We start from the raw sequence: 18,849 nt of genomic DNA, 5'->3' as shown, positions 1-18,849 counted from the left end.
CATTAGTCCTGGGTGCCGCTCCGTTCGCCCGCAGTGCCCCATTACTGTCTCCTCTCCTGCTCCACATGCTGCTGATTACTATCGGAGCGATGGGAGGAGACATCAGCTTCACTAGTGGGCGTTCCTTCTCCCTGGCTGTAGCTCTGTCCAATCGCAGCGCAGGGAGAAGGAACGCCCACTAGTAAAGCTGATGTCTCCTCCCATCGCTCCGATAGTAATCAGCAGCATGTGGAGCAGGAGAGGAGACAGTAATGGGGCACTGCGGGCGAACGGAGCGGCGCCCAGGACTAATGGTGAGTGCTGGGACATCGCTGGGCGCCGCTCTGTGTGGGAATAATCCTATCATTGGTGGCGCAGTGCGCCCGCCCCTCTCTTCTCATTGCCGCCCCTCCTCCGCCCCTCTCTTCTCATTGCCGGCAGCGGCAGCAGCACAGGGGGGAGGGAGGACTGCTTCCTTCTCCCCGTGCTGCTGAGAGAACATGAGCGCGCCGATAGCAGCGTGCTCATTTTCAGAGATACTAGGCTGCGCAGAAGCGCAGCTCAGTATCGAAAAAACGGAAATCCCGGTATCGTATCGATACCGGGACAAAAGTATCGATTGGGTATCGAAATTTCGATACCCGCAACAACCCTAGTGTACAGTGAGGGGGTGTGGCAGGGTTTAAGGAGGGGTTACAACCAGGGGTTAATCAAGGTAGGAAAAGGGTAAACCGGGGGGGGGGGGGATCGTAATCTAATTATACGCTATATATATATATATATATATATATATATATATATATATATATATATATATATATATATATATATATATATATATATATATATTTATAGATCAATGGTTATAAATATATATACATATAGACGTACACACCACAATACAAATCTAGCTACAACAGACAATTCCCAATTCCACCCCACACTCTAGCTGTACATACATTCCTTAGCAGCCCACCCCAAAACACACACTCAGCTGCTACTGGAGTAAGCAGGGAAGGGGTGAATATGGTTGGTACTGCATGGGCAGAGGTACAATGCCATCCCAGCGTATACTCAGCCATCTCCAGGGGCAAATGGCCCTCTCTTCCTTCAGGCAGCAGTCCTCCTGTGTCTCTGGTTCTAGTCTGGTTGCAAGAGCCCCTCTTCCTGGTTTCAGGCTCCTATATCAGCCTCAGAAACCCCCACCTCCCCCTTCTCAGGGGTGTGACATCATAGTGTGACTGACGTATGCATGCCAGTTGGCCCCCTGAGGCTAGCAGCACCACACGCCCAGCCATGTCACAAACACAAAGTGGGGCCGCATAGTAAATAGGCTGATAAACTCAACAAAGTGCCTCAAATCAATTGATCCCTTAAACTTTGGAGTCACCAGCCACCTGGAGACATATCCACCCCCCTGCAGGAACTGGCTGGACGTCGGGGAAATTTAAATAATAATATATATATATATATATATATATATATATATATATATATATATATATATATATATATATATATAGATACTTGGGGCGCATCTATATACTCATTATAAACCTGGGGGCATACATGGGCAGTTATAGGCATATATATATATATATATATATATATATCTCTCCATCCACACACCCACACCTGGGGGAGAGCCATGGCAGATACACATATATGTCCTCCTGATAATATATATAAGGGGCATAATGTATAGATATATATGTTATAAGGGGCCACAGCCATATATATATTATAAGGGGCACGGTCTAAAGGAGGCACATATTTCCCACAGGGGCCACCATGAGCCCCTGGGGATCACCATGGGCAGACGTGCGCAGATGCTGGGCACATCTGCGCACATCGTCCCATTATGCTGTGGTTAATGTATGCACATATATACCATACATGCCCGCACGTGTTTGCAGGCATGCATGGATATATATGCATACATCTCAACCCTTCATCAACAGTACCTGATCCTTCTTTCCCCCGACATGATCTGTCTGGAGAGAGTTGGCAGCTGCCCATACACATTAGATTGTAATACAGTCCCGCTGAAAATGGCAGGTTTAGCCAGTGATAGCCTAAAGTGTACAGGGGTCGTACAAGGGTTGCTGCATGACAACAACTTATCCACAGGATAAGGGAATATGTATCTGATCGGTGGGGGTCTGTTCACTAGAATGGGCCTGTGTTGCCCTTTGAATGGAGCAGCTTCTGGAAATAGCTGAGTGCTTGTACTCTCTCCCAGTTCCAGTGATCGTGGGGGCCCCAGAGGATAAGTTGTGTCAAGGGACAACTCCTTTAAAGGGGTTGTCAAGGATTTTGATATTGATGGCCTATCCTCATGATATCAGATCCGCGGGGGTCTGGTGCCCCGGACTCTTATTTATCAGCTACACAGCTCCATCTATTGTATAATTGACTGCTGCACTGCTTCCATTGAAGTGAACAGGAGCAGCGCTTCAGTTACCAGCTCCGTCCTCTACACAATGGACGGCGCTGTGTAGTCCCAGCACCAGAGCTACAAGGTGACAGCAGATTGACGGTGGGTGTGCGGGGTCGGACTCCCGCTGATCTGATATTGATGGCCTATTTTGAGAACTTTTTTTTTTTAGGTTATATGAACATCCTAAAACGAGGGGTCCACTGTTTAGACCCCACTCATCAAGCAGAACTGGGAGCTGCTGGACTAAAACACTAGTGAAAATAGTGGAGCTTGATCTACTCTGATCTCTCAAAGATGAAAGCCTTCATGCTGATGTATGATCACTTACACAGCCTGTTTTTGAAGACAATTGCAGCTTGAAATTGTGAGGTGTCGTGTTGTCATGGAAGCGTGTTCGCCTCACCAAATACGTGTCTGCCCCACGTGTGCACACATGAGATTGTTGAACTTGTTTTGCCATGACAACACTGCAAGCGACAATTCAGAGGAGGAAATATCCTCTTCAGAACCTCTTCATGAGATCTCAGCATCAAGGTAGAAAAAAAAAATAAATGCCCATTACCACCTCGTCCATTTCTGCCTTAACACAGATCGCTGTATGACAGCGTGTGAAATTCTGATAAAACGCAGGACACCCTTTTTATTTCAGAAACGAAAGGGAAAATTATCTGAATACCCCAGCAAGTAATGGATTCCAGGCTATATATGGACCATGGTCACCATCTTGAAAGCCACCATATTGGATCAAGAGCAAATTTTTCCAATGCGAAGGGGGGTTATGTAGCATATGAGAGAAGACCAGAATTTTCTCAGAAATCGATTGCCGCAATCGAATTTGCCATATCTTTTGTGGTTCAAAAGTTACTAACAAAGAAAGTTCCAACAACAATTGGGAACATTCCCTGTGATGCCCAGCTGATGTGTTCAAATTCTTGAGCTTTCTTTGTTTAACTTTTGAACCACAAGAGATATTGTATATCTGACTGCGGCAATCAATTTAGTAACATATGGGGCGATTTTTCAAGTTGAAATACGCCTAAACTAGGCTTATTTCAGGCGCAGATTGTGGCGCAGCGGTTAGTTGCGCCGCAATATGCGACTTTACCCTGATCACGCCAGGTCTAAAATTGTGGCGGGGAAGGGGACAGGCCGGCAGGCCCGTCTCATTTACCATTTTCTATGCCTGTTTCAGGCATAGAAAAAGGTCTGAATGTAAGACACCTAGGAAGCTGTCTTCCACCTCATCACCATGACGGCGACGAGGAGATTGACCCCTGACCTCTGTAGGGGCAGGAACAGAGAGAGGGTTTAAATCCCCCCCCCCCCCCTCCCACCACCAACACCAGTGTTTCCTGTCCCTACAGAGGACAGGGGCAGAGAGAGTCTCCCTGTGGGGAGATGAAGACAGGATCCTTTTCCTGGCACCTACCGGTGTCACTGCAGTCGGCGTACTAATGCTGGGCAGGGGTGAAGGAGGGAGGCCTCGCTCCATTATTAGATGAGAGCCTGCTCCCGGCTGCGATCTCCCGCCGAGCCTTTGGAGGCGTTTCTCCGGGGTGCGCACTGAAGCGCTTCTGAAGGCGGCCGACGTCACTTCCGGTGGACGAGGGAAGTGACGTCATCCAGGAAGCGTCTCCAGCTTCAAATTTCGGCGCCAGCAAGCGCTGAATGCCTGGCATACCTTGGAGTCTGTGTGCGGTCATGTCGGCTGAACCCCGCTCCCCTGGAGACCCTCCTGTGCCGCCTACTGTAAGTCCCCTGTGGGGAAGCGCTTGTTGCTCTGTTACTTGTTCTTTCTAAACACTGTACCAGGTTGCCTACTCCTCCTCCACTTCTCAGGCTTGGGGCTTTATCTCCATGCATTTATTTTCATGGCTGATAGGGATTATTTCCCCCAGGTTCCTAAGGAGGCCCAGAAGAAAATCAGGAAACAGGCCAAATGCGTGTCCTGCCTCAAACTGCTTCCGGACGATTACCGCAAGAAACTTTGCAAGGACTGCATTTCTAGTGTCATTGCGGAAGAACAGCCTTCCTTCCTTGATGAATTGAGGTCTATGATCCATGACTAAGTAAAGACCTCCTTATCCCAAATTTCCCCCCCTCCCAGGGACCCGCCTCCACCTAAAAAGAGAAGGGAACCCTCTCCCTCCTTATCTGACCCGGAGGTAACGGGGGAAGATGCCTCTACATCTAGAGCCTGGGAGGACGAGGAGGCTTCCTCTGATATTGACACTGCTGAGTCAGAGAGGAAATTTTGTTTCTCGCTAGATGAGATGCCGGACCTTCTGAGGGCTGTCCGGGCCACGATGGGGATAGAAGACACCCCAAAAGCCCACTCAATACAAGACGAGATGTTCGGGAGACTCCGGGTTAAGAAAACCCGCCTGTTTCCGATTAACGAAAATATTTGAGATATGGTTCTCGACGAATGGTCCAACCCTGAGAAACGGTTGGGGGTATCGAAATCCTTATAAGAACCGGCTGTTATTCGATTCTAATGAGGGGAAGATTTTCAATGAGCCTCCCAAAGTAAGTCCTCCGACAAACAATGACGCCAGCGTGGGGGGGAGATTGAGGAAATTTCTGACTCCGTGGGAGTCCATTAACCCAAATCCTTGGGTCCGGGACATCATAAAATTCGGTTACCGAATCGAACTTTCCTCATCTCCCCCAAACCGCTTCATCGTCGCGAATCCAAGCTCCTCCAGTATACGCATGAAAATTCTGCAGGGAATCCAGAGCCTTCTAGCTATGGATGTGATAGTACGGGTCCCTCCTTCTCAACTAGGTCAGGGCTTCTATTCAAATCTTTTTCTAGTAGAGAAGAAAGAGTGGTCTTTCCGTACAATTTTTATAAACCTGAAAGCCTTGAAGGTACAAGTCTCGGCCCTAGCCTGTGGGTTTTTTTTTTTTTTTTTTTTTTTTTTTTTTTTTAAATCAAGATCTAGCCAATCATCGCTGGATCAGAAGATTTATGAGAGCTGCTTCTCGACTTCATCCCTCTCTGAAAACCAGGATCCCCAATTGGGACCTCAATATGGTGCTCACAGGCTTGACCCTCGCCCCGTTCGAGCCCTTAGCTAGTTGTTCTACCAAACATCTTTTTCTAAAAACAGCTTTTTTGGTGGCCATCACGTCCGCAAGAAGGTTAGGCGAGATTCAAGCTCTATCCATTCAGGAACCCTATCTCCATATCACCGATTATCGAATTGTCCTTAAATTAGATCCAGGGTTTTTACCGAAGGTAGTATCTGATTTCCACCGTAACCAGGAGATAGTATTACCTTCCTTTTGCAGTAATCCCTCTAATGATAGGGAGTCTAGCTTCCATTCTCTGGATGCGAGACGCTCAGTCCTGCGATATCTCGAGGTATCTAAAGATTTCCGTAAATCCAATAACCTATTTGTCCTATTCTCAGGTAAGAATAAGGGTTTAATAGCTTTCAGGTCCTCCTTAGCTCGGTGGATCAGGGATTCCATTTCCTATGAGTCTCAGGGCCTTCCTTGCCCCACAAATCTGAGAGCCCACTCTACCCGAGCTATGTCCTCCTCCCAAGCCGAGCGGGCAGGAGCTTCCCTTGATGATATCTGTAAAGCTGCTACCTGGTCTAGCATTCACACCTTCACTAAGCACTATAGGTTAGACCTATCCAGTTCAGGCCTGTCTTTTGGACGTAAGGTCCTTCAGGCGGTCCCCCCCCCATGGCTATAATTTTTTATATCTCCTAGTAGCCGTCGTGGTGATGAGGTGGAAAGCTGGAATTAGACTTACCGGTAATACAGTTTCCACGAGATCACCACGGCGGCACATATTTTCCCTACCCCCTATTAAATTTCCTTGGGAGGTTATGAAGTAATACCCTCTTGATTTGTTATGTTTTTTTGTTCTCGCCACTTTTTGGACACACTGGTGTTGGTGGTGGGAGGGGGGGATTTAAACCCTCTCTCTGTTCTGCCCCTACAAAGGTCAGGGGTCAATCTCCTCGTAGCCGTCGTGGTGATCTCGTGGAAACTGAATTACCGGTAAGTCTAATTCCGGCTTTCATTTAGCAGTGACACAGCATACGCGTTGGATCCAACCCCAGCGATGGGGCTCTATTAAGACTGGCGTCTAAAATGCCGGTCTTAATGATGAATGTTCCCCATAGTTTGTAAGGCTGAAAATACATCTGTCCATTCAGTTCAGCCTGTTATCCTACAAGTTGATCTAGATGAACGCCAAAAGAAACCACCTCATTTTAGGGGAAAAAAATTCCTTCCCGACTCCAATCAGGCAATCTGAATACTCCCTGGATCAACGACCCATCTCTAGTAGCTATAGCCTGTAATATTATAGATATACATCCAGGCCCCTCTCGAACTCTTTTAGTGAGTTCAACATCACCACCTTCTCAAACAGAGAGCTCCATAGTCTCACTGCTCGTATTTGTCTTGGATCTAAATGCGCAGCTGGCAATCCGCAGGAGCATTGCAAACCTGGAGAAAGGCTTGGACCTCATTGTCCAAGCACTGGCCAGGGTCAGTTAAAAGGAGGTGGGTGGAGGAGGGCAAGATTTGGACTACGGGGTCAGTAGTTGGGTTAATGGTACAAGAAGGGGTAGAGGGAAATGTGCCAGTGAGGCTAGTCCTGAGCTGCAACGACCTAGTAAATATTCCTGTTTGGTTGATATTAGGGATGAAAGCCCAGGGCTAGCAACACTGCAGCAGGGCATTTCTCCTAGCAGCCAGAAGTATGACTGCTGTAGGAGAAGAAAGGGAAGAGGAGTCCAGCAAAAGTCAGACAGATGCTGGTGGTAGGGGGCTCTCTAACTAGGTGGACAGACAGGGTCATCTGTCACTGAAACTACCGAACAGGGTGTTGTCTTCTAGGTGCTCTGGTTTGGCATATTGCTGATCAGATAGACAGATTGCTGGGTGGGGCTGGGGACGACCCGGCAGTCATGGTCCATATTGGTACCAATGACAAAGTCAGGGGGGATGGAAGGTCCTTTTAAAACTGATTGATTTTAGGGAACTAGGAGAGAAGCTCAAGTCCGGGACCTCCAAGGTAGTGTTTTCAGAAATGCTACCAGTGCCACCAGAGAGACAGCGGGAACTTAGGGAGTTAATCAAGTGGCTCAGAAGCTGGTGCAGGCAGGAAGGAAGGGTTTGTGTTTGTGGAGAACTGGATCTGGGGGGGGAAATCATATTAATAAGGGGGTAGATGGAGTGGGATATAGAAGGGGACAGTGGGGAAAGTAGGGAGGTGACTGGGCAGATCCTTTACACCAATGAAAAATAGAACTGCTGGTAACATGGACCTGTTGCATACAAACATGAACCAAGGTACCCCCAAAAAATCAGATATTCACTTTATGGGAACTAAATGTGAGAAATTAGTTAGGTCCATATATATATAATTTTATTATTAAAGCACCATTCATTCCATAGCGCTGTACATATAATAAGGGGTGCACATACATAATACAGACAATTGCACTCATCATAAACAAGATGAGTTACAAACTGGTACAGAAGGAGAGAGGGCCCTGCCCATGAGGGCTTACAATCTACATGGTATGGGAGAAGGACACAGTAGGTGCGGGTTAAGTTGGTCATGGCGGTATAGAGGCAGCATGGTCACTGGTTGTAGGCTTGTCTGAAGAGGTGGGTTTTCAGGTTTCTTTTAAAGGATTCCACTGTAGGTGAGAGTCTGATATGTTGGGGTAGCGAGTTCGAGTATGGGGGATGCACGGGAGAAATCTTGGAGTCGATTGTGGGAAAAGGCAATAAGAGGAGAGGAGGTCTTGTGAGGATCGGAGAGTGCGTGTGGGGGTGTATCGGGAAAGTAGCTCAGAGATGTAGGGAGGGGACAGGTTATGGACGGCCTTGTATGTATTTGTTAGTACTTTGAAGTGAATTTGTTGGGCAATGGGGAGCCAGTGAAGGGATTGGCAAAGGGGAGAAGCAGATGAGTAATGGGGTGAGAGGTGGATTAGTCGGGCAGCAGAGTTGAGGATAGATTGGAGGGGTGCCAGAGTGCTAGATGGAAGGCCACAGAGGAGAATGTTGCAGTAGTCTAGGCGGGAGATAATGAGAGCATGTACAAGTATTTTTGCAGATTCAAAGTTAAGGAAAGCACGGATGCGGGAGATGTTTTTGAGTTGGAGGCGGCAGGTGGTGGAAAGGGCTTGGATATGCGGTCGGAAGGAAAGGGCAGAATCCAAGGCAGCTGGCTTTGTTGACTGGGGAGAGTGTGCAGCCATTGATCATGATAGATAGGTCTGTTGGGGGGGGGGGGGGGGGTTGAACAAGATGGGGGAAAGATTATGAATTCTGTCTTATCCATGTTAAGTTTAAGAAAGCGAGAGGCGAAGAAGGATGATATAGAAGATAGACATTGTGGGATTCTTGATAGTAAGGTGGTGATGTCTGGACCAGAGAGGTAGATTTGTGTGTCGTCAGCATAGGAGTGATACTGAAAGCCATGGGACTCTATGAGCTGTCCCAGGCCAAAAGTGTAGATAGAGAAGAGCAGGGGTCCTAGGACAGAGCCTTGCGGGACACCAACAGAGAGGGATCGAGACGAGGAGGGTGGTGCGGGAGTGGGAGACGCTAAACATCTGGTCTGTGAGGTATGATGTAATCCAGGAGAGGGCCAGGTCAGTGATGCCAAGAGATGTGAGAGTTTGCAACAGAAGGGAGTGGTCAACAGCGTCAAAGGCAGAGGACAGGTCAAGGAGAAGGAGGACAGAGTATTGTTTCTTGGTTTTGGCTGTCAGTAGGTCATTGGTGACTTTGGTAAGGGCAGTCTCTGTCGAGTGGTGGGGTCGGAAGCCAGATTGTAGGCGGTTAAAGAGGGAGCAGGAGGAGAGGTGGGAGGACAGTTCTGAATGGACATGTTGTTCAAGTAGCTTTGAGGCATACCTGGGGACCCTGTGGCCAATGCCACCAATGATTAATACTGGGGAGGGAGGGGGGCGCACTGCCACCAATGATGGGGGGGGGGGGGAGGAGGGGGACCCTGTGGCCACTAATACTAGGGGGGGGGGGATTGAGTTACCAGAGGGGGCTGATAAGAGGGAGAGGCTGGGGTGCTGATGAGAGGCTGGGGGCTGTTTTTTGGACTTTTGGTTGGTCAGTGGTCACAAAATAAATGTGTTATTTATTTAATTGTTATAATTGGCATCGGTGAGTACTTAAAGGGTTTCTACCACTTCGGTTGCACATATTTAGCTGTCAGACACTAGCAATCCGCTAGTGTCTGCTCTGCCCAACCATCCTAATATAATTGCTTTTGGGGCAGCCGTTTTGCTAAAAAAAACTTATTAATATGCTAATGAGCCTCTAGGTGCTATGGGGGCGTCATTAGCACCTAGAGGCTCCGTCTACCTTCAGAAACTGCCGCCGCCCAGCGCGTCCCTCCAGCCCGCCCATCTCCTCCTGAATGCGATCCTCCTTGTGAGCGTATGTATTCTGCGCATGCGCCGAATACAGGCCCCCATAGCACCTAGAGGCTTATTAGCATATTAATAAAAGTTCTTTTTTTAGCAAAACGGCTGCCCCAAAAGCAATTATATTAGGATGGTTGGGCAGAGCAGACACTAGCGGATCGCTAGTGTCTGACAGCTAAATATGTGCAACCGAAGTGGTAGAAACCCTTTAAATAAAAGTATCGGTACTCGTACTCGGTCTTAAAAAAAATGGTATCGGGACATCCCTAATAGAAATAAATGGAGCATGCTGGGAGTCGTAGTTTCACCACAGCTGGAGTGCCAAGGTTAGCCATCACTGGCCTAGATGCAGGGCAGTTCATCGAAATGACCATCCTGCTTCTCTGTCCAGTGATGTGTTCCCTCCCAAAGTCTGTCAACTGGGCAAAATGTTGAGTGCATTGTAGAGGCATGTCTAACCGTCAACGGCCTTTCACCAAGAGGTACACTAGCCAAAAGTGGCCTCTGAGAGCATTTTTATAGGGCACTAGGGGAAGCACTTTCATGCATTTTTGTGGCAAGAACCAGTGTGCAATCAGACCACACCTGTAATCATGTACATATCTACCTGAGATATAAATGCATGCCGATTTTTGCAGCAATCCAACATTTCGATATGGGTGCGTTATTTTGTCTGTGTGTGTACGTATGTATATATTTATAAAAACATTTAATAGGCGGGACTGACTTACCATATGCACAACCTGCGCAGCTGCAGGCGAGGCCCCCTCCACATTAGTATAGTGCTACTACCTGCCATTAGATTGGAAGAGGTTATGCTAATTACCCCCAGAGCTCACAATTACTGGTGAACAATTTTTACTCCGAGGGACCAATGCTCAGCTGAGAGAGGATTTGCAAACTGTTCTTTTTATTTTTGGTTATATGCCCTAATGCCTCATGCACACATCATTGTTTAGAGAGTGATTTTGAGCTAAAACCAGGTGTGGCTCTAAACACAGAACAGGTGCTGATCCCTTGTACCTTATGTCTGGTTTTGATGGAAATCGCTGACCAAAACACGTGTTACTGAGGCTTTATGGAGTCCTTCAGCAACAAAAAAACCCTCCTGTATTAGGGTCCATTCACGCATCCGTGTGTGTTTTGCGGCTCCGCAGATCCGCAAAACACTGATAGCGGCAATGTGCGTTCTGCATTTTGCGGACTGCGCATTGCCGGCACTAAGAGAATAGGCCTATTCTTGTCCGCTAAGAATAGGACTTGTTCAAATTTTTTTTCAGGATCAGAATTGCGGAACTGGAAGTGCGGGTCCGCAATTCCGGATCGGGGCCGCACGTTGTGCGGCCCTATAGAAATGTATGGGTCTGCAATTCCGTTCCGCAAAATGCGGAATAAAATTGCGGATGTGTGAATGGACCCTAAAGTTTCAGGCACATGATGGAAGTACAGGTGCTCTAATATGGATTTGTACAACACAGATTTGTAATGTGGCCCTGGGTTTCCATTACCTACTTCTTGGAATATTATCTGCCTCTGTAACATTTGTTGTGTGTCCCGTTCAATGTTCTTGGTTCATTGAGATCTTCTAAGGTAGGCATGCTCAATCTGCGGCCCTCCAGCTGTTGCAAAACTCCCATAATTCCCGGCCAGCCTACCGCTATCAGCCTAGAGAAGAGCATGGTGGAAGTTTTAGTTTTACAACAGCTGGAGGGCCGCAGGTTGAGCATCCCTGTTCTAAGGAAAGCACGTTTAGCCCCCTCCGGTGGACATTTTAGTAATTACATCTCTGGAGTGGATACATGTTTCAGCTGTGGAAATCAGGGCACACTTTGTAACCCCTCTCACTATGAGTCTTTATATGACTGTGCTCCAAAGCATCTGAGATGAGGTAAAAGTTGCACAAAATAAATACAATGGTCCCTCGAGTTACAATATTAATTGGTTGCAGGAGGACCATTGTATGTCGAAACCATTGTAACTGAGTAATTGGTTCCAAAGCCCCAAAATGTCATTTAAGATGAGAGAAAATTAAGATTTAAGAAAAGTAAGTAGATAACGAAGACAGATAAAACAAGTCCTTGCATATAACAGTCAGGAATAGCTGCTAATCCAGCTATTTATCAGGGAAGTGGCCTTGATTGGTTGGATCTGAGTCTGAGATATTGTATGTTGAAAATATTGTATCCTGAGGGATCATTGTACTGACAAATACAGTGCTGATTGTTACACCTTTGAGTCACCTTATTATGACCACCAGCTAATATCCAGAGCGACCGCCATGTACAGCTCAGACAGCAGCTAGATGGGCTGGGAGTGACCCGGTAAAGTCCTGGTAGGTTGTCACAGGTATCTGGTAAAGAAACCAAAATTTTCATCTGATGAGGCCACTTCATAACTTCTGCGGATCCACCACCAGATATAGGGATTATTAAGACCAGCATCTAAAATGCAGGTCTTAGGCCCCTTTCACACGGGCGAGTTTTCCGTGCGGGTGCGATGCGTGCGGTGAATGCATTGCACCCGCACTGAATCCTGACCCATTCATTTCTATGGGGCTGTGCACATGAGCGTTAATTTTCACGCATCACTTGTGCGTTGAGCGAAAATCGCAGCATGCTCTATGTTGTGCGATTTTCACGCGACGCAGGCCCCATAGAAGTTATTGGGGTGCGTTAAAATCGCATAGCATCCGCAAGCAAGTGCGGATGCGGTGCGATTTTCACGCATGGTTGCTAGGTGACAGTCAATTCACTGTATTATTTTCCCTTATAACATGGTTATAAGGGAAAATAATAGCATTCTGAATACAGAATGCAAAGTATAATAGTGCTGGAGGGGTTAAAAAAATAATAATATATATTATTTAACTCACCTTAGTCCACTTGATCGCGAAGCCCGTCATCTCCTTCTGTCTCCTTTGTTGAGCAGGACTTGTGGTGAGCATTAAATACAGGTAAAGGACCTTTGATGACGTCAGATCACATGCTCCATGTGATTGGACCATGTGATTGGAGCATGTGATCTGACATCACCACAGGTCATTTAGCCCGCAGCTCATTCAAGAAGTACAGAGACCGGGAACTACGTGATCAAGAGGAGAAGGTTAGTTAACTTTAAAAAAAAATAAAAATTTAACCCCTCCAGCACTATACTATGCATTATGTATTCAGAATGCTATTATTTTCCCTTATAACTATGTTATAAAGGAAAATAATACAGTCTTCAGAACATCAATCCCAAGCCCGAACTTCTGTGAAGAAGTTCGGGTTTGGGTACCAAACATGCGCAATTTTTCTCACGCGAGTGCAAAACGCATGACAATGTTTTGCACTTGCGCAGAAAAATCACGCGTTTTCCCGCAACGCACACGCCTCTTATCCGGGCCAAAAATATGACGCCCGTTTGAAAGAGGCCTTAATAAATGACCCCAATGGTGTTTCTGCAAGTAAAATTTGTGTGTGTGAGAGAGAGAGAGAATATTTAAAGGGGGTTTTCAGAGACTTTGATATTGATGGCCTATCCTCAAGTCATCAATGTCTGATTGGCAGCGTCCGACTCCCAGCACCTTTTGCTAATCAGCTGTTTTTTTAAGAGGCCTTGGCGCTCTGATGAGTGGACACAGGTTCAGTTTCACCACATAGGGAACGCCGTAGAGATAAAACCTGTAAAACTGTGGCTGAATTGCATTTATTTTTTTCTCCAAGTCCACCCCTTTTGGAATTTTTCCTGCTTCCCACTACATTCTATGTCATATTATATGGTAGCATTAGAAAGTAAAACTTCTCCCACAAAAAACAAGCCCTTATACAGCTATGTGAATAGAAAAATAAAAAAGTTATGGCTCTGGGAAGACAAAATGAAAACGCAAAAAACTTTTGGTATTCAAGGGGTTAAGCATTATTGATCAGTAGTCTGTCCCCTGTTTAAGGTGAGTTGCCCTGTGTTGCCTTGAACCATATCAGAGACAGCTAACCTGCTTGCTGATAGTTGTCAGGTAGTTGAATGTTTCCTACTGTATACTATACAGGCTGAAAGATAAAGCCATAACAGAGACCAGCTCTGATAATCACAGGTCAGCTTCAGTTTAATATTAACAGGACTTTGTTTGGCTAAGTAGCTAATAAAATGTTTCTCTTCTTCCAATTTAAGGTGTAAACTAACAGAGGGCAAGACCTTTGTGAATTGCGTTCAAACATATATAACTAGGGTGGTCCTCATCAGCAGGGTCTTCCTTTTAGTCTCGGTCCTGCTTTCAGGCTCTTTACTGACATCTTTGCCCTCTCTAACTTCTCGCTGGTTGCACCTGAAATCTCACTAGACAGAAGCATGCAGAGTAGCCGTGAGGACAAGCTGTTATACAGGGTTGTTACATTGTACAGGCAGCGAAAAACAGTGATCTCTGCCAATGTGCTCAATTCTGTAAGCAGATCTGAGCAGAACGGCAATCAATCTGCTATGGTGTAGTTGCTCCCCTAACTCGTGAATATGCTGGATTTTAACTGAGGAGGATACAACCGGAATACACGTTGCCCAATTTATGTACAAGGCAGGTGCTACGCAGCAGGTATGCACCCACTGTCACTTGGACAGATTTGGCTTGGAGCGTTATCTAAGTGGCCTACCTGGTATTCACCCTTATAGAGGGATCTCGACTCTGCTTCAGGGGAAGCACTAGGCCACTCCCGGAGTAGTCTTTGTTCAAGTGACTGCTGACTCCCGGGGGTCAAGAGAGGCTGGTACGAAACATAGAGAGGTCAATATGGAGCTCACACAGGAGTCAGACACAGAACAGGCAGCAAGGAATCAAAATCCAGGAAGCAGGCAGTAGTTGGTACAAGGGCAAATTAATGTAAAGCAGTACAGCTTAGCAGGCACTAGCAAACTGGAACCTATTGCTCAGGCACCCTCCCACAGTGAAAGGTGCCTGAAGTTACCCTGGATAAGCAGCCACTCGCAGGGGATTATAAGGTTTGTGTGTGCTGGCATTTAAAGAGTCATGGGGAGTGCGCACACTCTACAACCAGCAAGAGGCATTGTCTGCAGAATGCATGCTTGTGGCCTGCAAGGTGAAGGAGGTAGCTACTCCGGCAGCAAGGCCTGATGTGAAGGGGGATGAAAAGACTAATGGGTCCTTGCTGCCGGAATGCAGGAGTGGGTAACACAGGGCATGCCAGAGACACATTAGGATGGCAACCGACACAGGCCACCTCTTTAACAACAGGAACACCTGGGAAACAAATTGCAACAGTATCACATATTTATTGGAAAAATAAGTATTGAGGAACGACTATCATTTTGTTGCTGTATATGCAGATGTGGGTGGTTTAGGAGCCAAAACTGAGTTGTCTGTTTTCCTTTGAAGCTGCAATATGTGACTTTCTCTTACCAGATGTTTCCCCTTTCTTTTAGGTTATCACTTGCTTTGGCATATCTGTGCTCCTCCATCGGTATGTGGGATTTTCAGTGGTGGCCCTGCTCGTGGAAATTAACTCCATCTTCCTGCATCTGAGACAAATACTGCTCATGGCCAACCTAGTAAAAACCACCGTGTATAGGCTGAACAGCCTACTGAACCTGGGGACATATGTCATCTTCCGGATCAGCACGTTGGCTTGGATGACAAGGTGGCTGGTGATAAACCGAGAGAACATTCCTCTGCTCACCTACACAATTGGCAGTGTTGGGATGGCCATAATGACTGTGATGAATATAGTGCTTTTCTACCGACTCTTGAGAAGCGATTTCCTTAAGTCAGCCCGAGATATGCCAAACGAAAAGGATAAATAACAAGTAGAGCTTCATTCTGAAGATTCAGGCAGGCTTTTGGGCCATAATATTGTGCCCATTATTTGTAGTTCTGTTTGTGATATTCACAAGAACCCAATACTGGAGTATTACCTTCTCTGAATCTGTCAGATGACATGTCTACTACTCTAGTGAGAAGACCAAAAGAAAGATTGCCAGGTGCGTCATACATTTACCGACAGTCTGGTCTAAAGGGATGCCACTTCTTGAACCCTTTAGACGCCATCAGCCATCATGTTCATCCATTCTCCAGTTCCTTGCTACTAATAGCTCATGCACTTAGGTATCGGTTCATCTACACCGACCAGACAGCCTCACTTTTTCTGGATTTTCATAAAAAAATGTATGTCGTGGACGAAAATCATGATATTTTTCTAAAAAATTGAAGCATTGGTATTGCTGAACACAGCAAATATTCAAAGGAAAACTGAACTATTCATGTAAGTTCATTCCAAACGAGTTATATCTGTCTATGGTATATAGTTTGGAGGTCGGAGGGTCTCAGTGATGTCACCAGATAATCACTGCAGCTTGGATCCCATTCACTTAAGTGGGAGCCAAGTTGCAGTAACCCTGCATTGCCACCAGATAAAATATTAAAGGCGATTAGAAAAAATAGGTCTATTTTATATTTCCAGAAACAGCCCTATTCTTTGTATAGGTTGTGTTTGGTATTGCAACTCAACTCCATTCACTTAGCTAGAAGAATAGACACAGACCATGGACAAAAGGTAGTGGCGTTTCTGGCTAAAATAGACCTGTTTTTCTAATTTCAGACAATGCCTTCCAGGTAAGGTTTCAAAAGGCTGAATGGTCACATCCAAAAACTTTATTACTATGAATATGTGTTAGGGATTAATGAACCGAGCTTCTGATCCAAAATCTGAAGTTTTTTCGCTCCGTCTCCGTACAGCATTAAAATGTATGCGCTCCAGCGAGGAGAAGGGAGTTATCGCCGAAGTCCCGGGATTTTAATTTTTAACTTGAAAACCATTTAAAAACTTGATTCTGAGGTTAGCTTCGGTACCGAAGCCTACTTCGGATACCCGTTTTAAAATGGTTTTCAAGTTTAATAAAATGCTGAAGTCTTGCGAGATGGATCTCCGTACAGCATTAAAACAAATTTTGGAGCAAACTGACTTCAGATCTTGGATCCGAAGCTCGCTTCGCTCATCTCTTATGTGTGTCCCTTGATGATGGAGGCCACCATCAAGGGATTTTCAAGGCTTCTGATATTTATGGCCCATCGTGACGAAGCGGAGCCAAACGGATCCATCCTGGCACACAATGTAGGTCAATTGGGACGGATCCGTTTTCTCTGGCACAATAGAAAACTGATCCGTCCCCCCATTGACTTTCAATAGTGTTCAAGACGGATCCGTCATGGCTATAGAAGAAGATACATGCGGTTGTATTATTGTAACGGTAGCGTTTTTGCAGATCCATGACGGATCCGCAAAAAAACGCTAGTGTGATCCGTTATGCAGGCCATAGACTTCTATTATGACTGAATAAATAATGGAATGCCTCTAAAGGCATTCTGTTATGGAATTGCGTTATGGTCCATGGTAACGAAATCCATAACACAATTCAGATTATACCACACCCCGAACTCGAATTTCAAAATATGAAATTTGCTCATCCCTACTTACAACCATCAGTGACTCCCTTTTATGTTGGTTGTACTTAGTTTTCATCATCTCAGCTGTAAGGTTTTTACTACACATCACTTGAAATCTACCTCTCAATGGTGCTATGGACTTGAGCCTCTACCAGATCCGAGTCTTACATAGTTTAGGTTGTAGTAAAATTACAAGATGACAGTATTTGCCAGTGTACAGGCCAAAGGTGTGTTCTTCCCCATCACTTGGCTACCTCGCAAGTTTTGCCTTGCCGTGTGTTGTGCTTTTTGCAATTTTTGTTTTTCCCAGTGATGAGGCAGCCAAAGACCGCTGGCCTCATGTCGTAGATGCTTTCCTCTGTGAATATTTGCCTACAACATAATAAGCTGAAGTTCCACTCAAAGAGCTAATTCTATATGGATAGTGTACGTCAGTTGCATATATTGCTAGAGAGGGCGTTAGCTTTTATTTCCAAGATGGAATCAAATATCCTTCTGTTCCAGCAAGTAGTCCGATCACTGTGAACATGGGATATATCAAGTAAAATGCACCTGCTGAAGACGTGCAGTGAATGGCTAGATCCATCTATAAACCCCATGGAGCTATAGACATCATGGGGCAATGGTGAGAATTTGTATGGAATTAAATAAAGTACTGGTCCTGCCACACAATAGACACAATAGGAACACCGGAGCAGCAGAGCTGGAATAGTAGGGGATTTCATAGGTAAGAAAAGCCAACCACTGCCCTGTTATTCTTGTTGATCCCAGACAGTCCCTTTTAAGAAGAACCAGAGGCCAGCACTATAAAATGACAGGACTGGGGCAGACGCCAAGATTTTACATCTTAGTGTACACTACTAGCCCCCCTACTCCATTTAAGCAGTTTCAGTCTGACGTCTGCCTGTCTATTACTTAGTAGTGAGGTTGATTTGTATGCACTGTTTTATTTTTGCAATTGATGCCATTAATATTTTATTCTGCACTTTTGATGAGCATGTAAATTATTTATACGAAAAGTACCACCCTTGTTCTCATTTAGAGCATTTCCCCTTCTAGTATTTATATGTAGCTGCAATTGATATTTGTACTTTGTCCCAATTCAACCTTGATGAAACGTTTGCAGTGGGGTTCTGGTCAGGTCTTCTCCTCTGTTGCACTTAAAGGGCATCTGTCAAGAGATTTGTACCTATGAAACTGGCTGACCTGTTACATGTGCTCTTGGCAGCTGAAGGCATCTGTATATGTTTCATATGTGCCCGCATTGCTGAGGAAATTGAAGTTGTAATATATCCAAATGAGCCTGTAGGAGCAACGGGGGCGGTGCTATTACACCTAGAGACTGCTCTCTCTGCAACGGCCGCGCCCTCTGCACTTTGGCAGGACCAGGCAGTAAAAATGCTACAAAACCTTTTCTACGCCAGAAAACCAGTGTAGAAGCTGGGTAACTCTCACCCTTTTTCTATCACCCATTCTAGTAGTATATAAAGTGTAAGATTTGTAAAATAGTCCTAGAAGAGCTTATCCTTTTATTCCATTTTGGAACTGCAGTTTCATAAAAACTGGCTATT

General features: G+C 45.8%; 1 protein-coding gene across 1 annotated transcript in view; it reads left to right on the top strand.

The window, feature by feature from the left end:
* The window catches only part of TLCD2 (TLC domain containing 2), a 46,960-nt gene extending 29,981 nt beyond the window's left edge, over window positions 1-16,979 (top strand). Inside the window, exon 4 of the mRNA XM_044287182.1 lies at window positions 15,262-16,979. Coding sequence (XP_044143117.1) covers window positions 15,262-15,639 — 378 coding nt within the window. The 3' untranslated portion in view covers window positions 15,640-16,979. The remainder of the gene's footprint in view (window positions 1-15,261) is intronic.
* The last annotated feature ends 1,870 nt before the right edge of the window (window positions 16,980-18,849 follow it).

The sequence above is a fragment of the Bufo gargarizans genome, chromosome 3, assembly GCF_014858855.1.
Source record: "Bufo gargarizans isolate SCDJY-AF-19 chromosome 3, ASM1485885v1, whole genome shotgun sequence".
Classification (NCBI taxonomy): domain Eukaryota; kingdom Metazoa; phylum Chordata; class Amphibia; order Anura; family Bufonidae; genus Bufo; species Bufo gargarizans.
The sequence above is the reverse complement of the archived record's forward strand: the minus strand, read 5'-3'. Positions and strand labels throughout refer to the sequence as shown.